The sequence below is a fragment of the Mus pahari genome, chromosome 12 (genome assembly GCF_900095145.1).
Source record: "Mus pahari chromosome 12, PAHARI_EIJ_v1.1, whole genome shotgun sequence".
Lineage (NCBI taxonomy): Eukaryota > Metazoa > Chordata > Mammalia > Rodentia > Muridae > Mus > Mus pahari.
Genome location: NC_034601.1, coordinates 218493 through 221136, shown reverse-complemented (window position 1 = coordinate 221136; position 2644 = coordinate 218493). Strand labels below are relative to the sequence as shown.

Genomic DNA, 2644 nt, shown 5'->3' with positions numbered 1-2644 from the left:
AGAGAGAGAGAGAAAAAGGAGTTTAATAAAAATAAATATTTTAAAACTGTAAGTAGCTCTGCTAGAGAGGTGTAAACAGCTCATTGTGTACCTGTCCTGCAAAGCTGCTGACCTGAGTTTGACCTCAGGAACTCATGTAAACATGGAAGGAGAGAGGACCAACAGAAAGTGGTCTTCTGACCTTGACTTCCGAATCACGACACACTTGGCATGTGTGCACATACGTGTCCACCAAACACACACATGAACGCGTGCGTGCATCCTCTGAATGAAAACCTTAAACCCATAAGTAACTCTCTCTCAGCTGAAAGCAGTGGTCAGGCAGGGCAGGGCAGGGCCTTACTTCCACTCTTGAGCAGTCGCTTCTCTTCTTCCTTTAGCTTATTCTGCATCAGACGGAGAGTATTTTCAGCTTCCTGTGGAGGAGGAAAGAAACAGATTCAGAATAGTGAACTTTTGTGGGTGATCTGATTCTTCATCACCGTGTGACTACTGAATGGCTTGTCAAATAGAACAAAAAACCCATGACAAAACAAAAGAAAACAAAAAAACCTTAGGAAGTTGTTTATGGGGACTGGAAAAATGGCTCAGTGTTTTGGGTCACTGGCTGCTCTTCCAGAGGACCCTGGTTCAATTCCTTGTATCCACATGGTGACTCACAACCATCTAAACACTAATTCAGGAGGTCTGATGCCCAGTTTTGGCCTCTGAGGGCACTGCATGCACATGGCACACAGACACACATTCAGGCAAAATACAAGTATACAAAATAGCCACGCATATGTCTTTTCAAAAAGTGAAAGAGAGTTTGCTTGAGCAACCTATGAGGTCCCTAAACCCGTGCTCTTCCTCTTCCCAGCAGCCTGTGGGAGTGGCCGGGACAGCAGCCTGTGGGAGTGGCCGGGACAGTTGAGGCTCTCCCACTCCCACATCACTCTAAAGGAAATGAGGGACACAAGAGAAGCCCAGCACGTGTGCTGCAAGGACAGTGGGCACAGGAAATGTGTGCAGACAGCCACAGGTCTCGGGCTTACAACAAAAGAAAGCAGAAGTGTTTCTTTGTTTCTGCTATACAGCTTCATCACTCCAGTGCTAAAGATGCTTACAGACAGGGCAGGACAGTAAGAGAAAGGAGGAGGTCCAGATCACAGTTCCTGGTGTAGAACCAGAAGCGGGTAGTATGGCAGGTGTGTTGGCAAATGTAGCCATGATTAAGCTGGGCAGGGTGGTATGTATCTTATTGCCTCTGCACGTAGGAGGCTGAAGCTAGAGGCTGGTCTGGATGACACTGTGAGACACTGGCCCTCTCACTCCCTAAAATAAACAGGAAAACAGCCCTGACTATTGTCAAGAAACGGCAGTGAGGATCTGGGGAGGTGGCTCAGGCATCAGGTGTTTGCTGCTCAGCCACTAGAGCCCATGCAAAAGCTGAGAACACATGCAGCTCTCTGTCATCTCTGCAGGGGTGACCAGGCCAAGGACTTACTTCAAACCTCTCCTGCTCCATCCTGTGGTGATCCTCAAGCTGCTGCTCCAGGTAAGCCAGGTTCCGGAACTTCTCTAGGTAGACGTCATACTGCTTCTGCAGGTCTTCCTCAACCTTCTCATACTCATCCATAAAGGCCGGCCTGGAGTGAGCAGACGATATAGAAAGGGGAGCCAGTCAGTCTGCAGGCGTTTGATTTGTATTTAAGACTCCCAACTTCCATCATAATGAATTTCTCCCAAATACACCATGAAACCTCTAATTACACAAGATCCCCACTCTGAAAAATGCTTAAAAATAATTCGCCTTTACCCCTCTCTACCCACCAAGAGAACATAGTTTTGGTTTTTGTTTGCTTGTTTTTTCCCCCTCTATATAATAAGTCCTTTATTGTCCCCAAAGAGCCCAACTCATACTTGTAGTCAGGATCTTGTTTCTGGAGCTAGGTTCCTTGAGTCTCACTTGTCAGCCTGCTCCATGTTCCCTTTTCAGACTCGTAGATGCCATCCTAAAACTCTGATACCCTTGTTTTTAAGTGTATGGCTTGCCGAATCAGAGCCAATGGATTTGAAACAAGTTCAATATCATCTCCTTCAAGGATTAATCCATCCCTCTGGGCTTGAGAGACAGAATCAGCAACACCTGTCTGCATCCGAACCCTGTGGGTGGATTTCCCACCCAAGAAGTTTCAGATTTCCACCATAGACGCTTGAGAGACAGAACCAGCAACACCTGTCTGCATCCGAACCCTGTGGGTGGATTTCCCACCCAAGAAGTTTCAGATTTCCACCATAGACGCTTTCTCCTGAATAGCGATGTTGGTGATGACGTGAGCCTACCCAGACCTCATCTTGTGACAAAAGCCCAGCATAACACCCTTGATCGTGTTCTGAGCATGACTGCACATGCTTCTGACAGCGGCCAGCTCCTCTGTTCCCCTGACTTGTTAACCCAGAGCCTCTCCCTTTTCTTTTTTTTTTTTTTTTAAAGATTTATTTATTATATGTAAGTACACTGTCGCTGTCTCCAGACACTCCAGAAGAGGGCGCCAGATCTTGTTACAGATGGTTATGAGCCACCATGTGGTTGCTGGGATTTGAACTCCAGACCTTCAGAAGAGCAGTCGGGTGCTCTTACCCACTGAGCCATCTCACCAGC

At 47.1% G+C, this 2644-nt stretch overlaps 1 protein-coding gene across 3 annotated transcripts in view; it reads right to left on the bottom strand.

Moving 5' to 3' along the window:
* Nucleotides 1–2644, bottom strand: part of Cluap1 (clusterin associated protein 1) — a 33001-nt gene that overhangs the window by 10841 nt on the left and 19516 nt on the right. For all 3 annotated transcript variants that reach the window (XM_029544232.1, XM_021209687.2, XM_021209688.2), the window contains exons 8-9: nt 1487–1628; nt 344–416 (exon numbers count right to left, since the gene is read on the bottom strand). In XM_029544232.1, coding sequence (XP_029400092.1) covers nt 344–416; nt 1487–1628 — 215 coding nt within the window. The remainder of the gene's footprint in view (nt 1–343; nt 417–1486; nt 1629–2644) is intronic.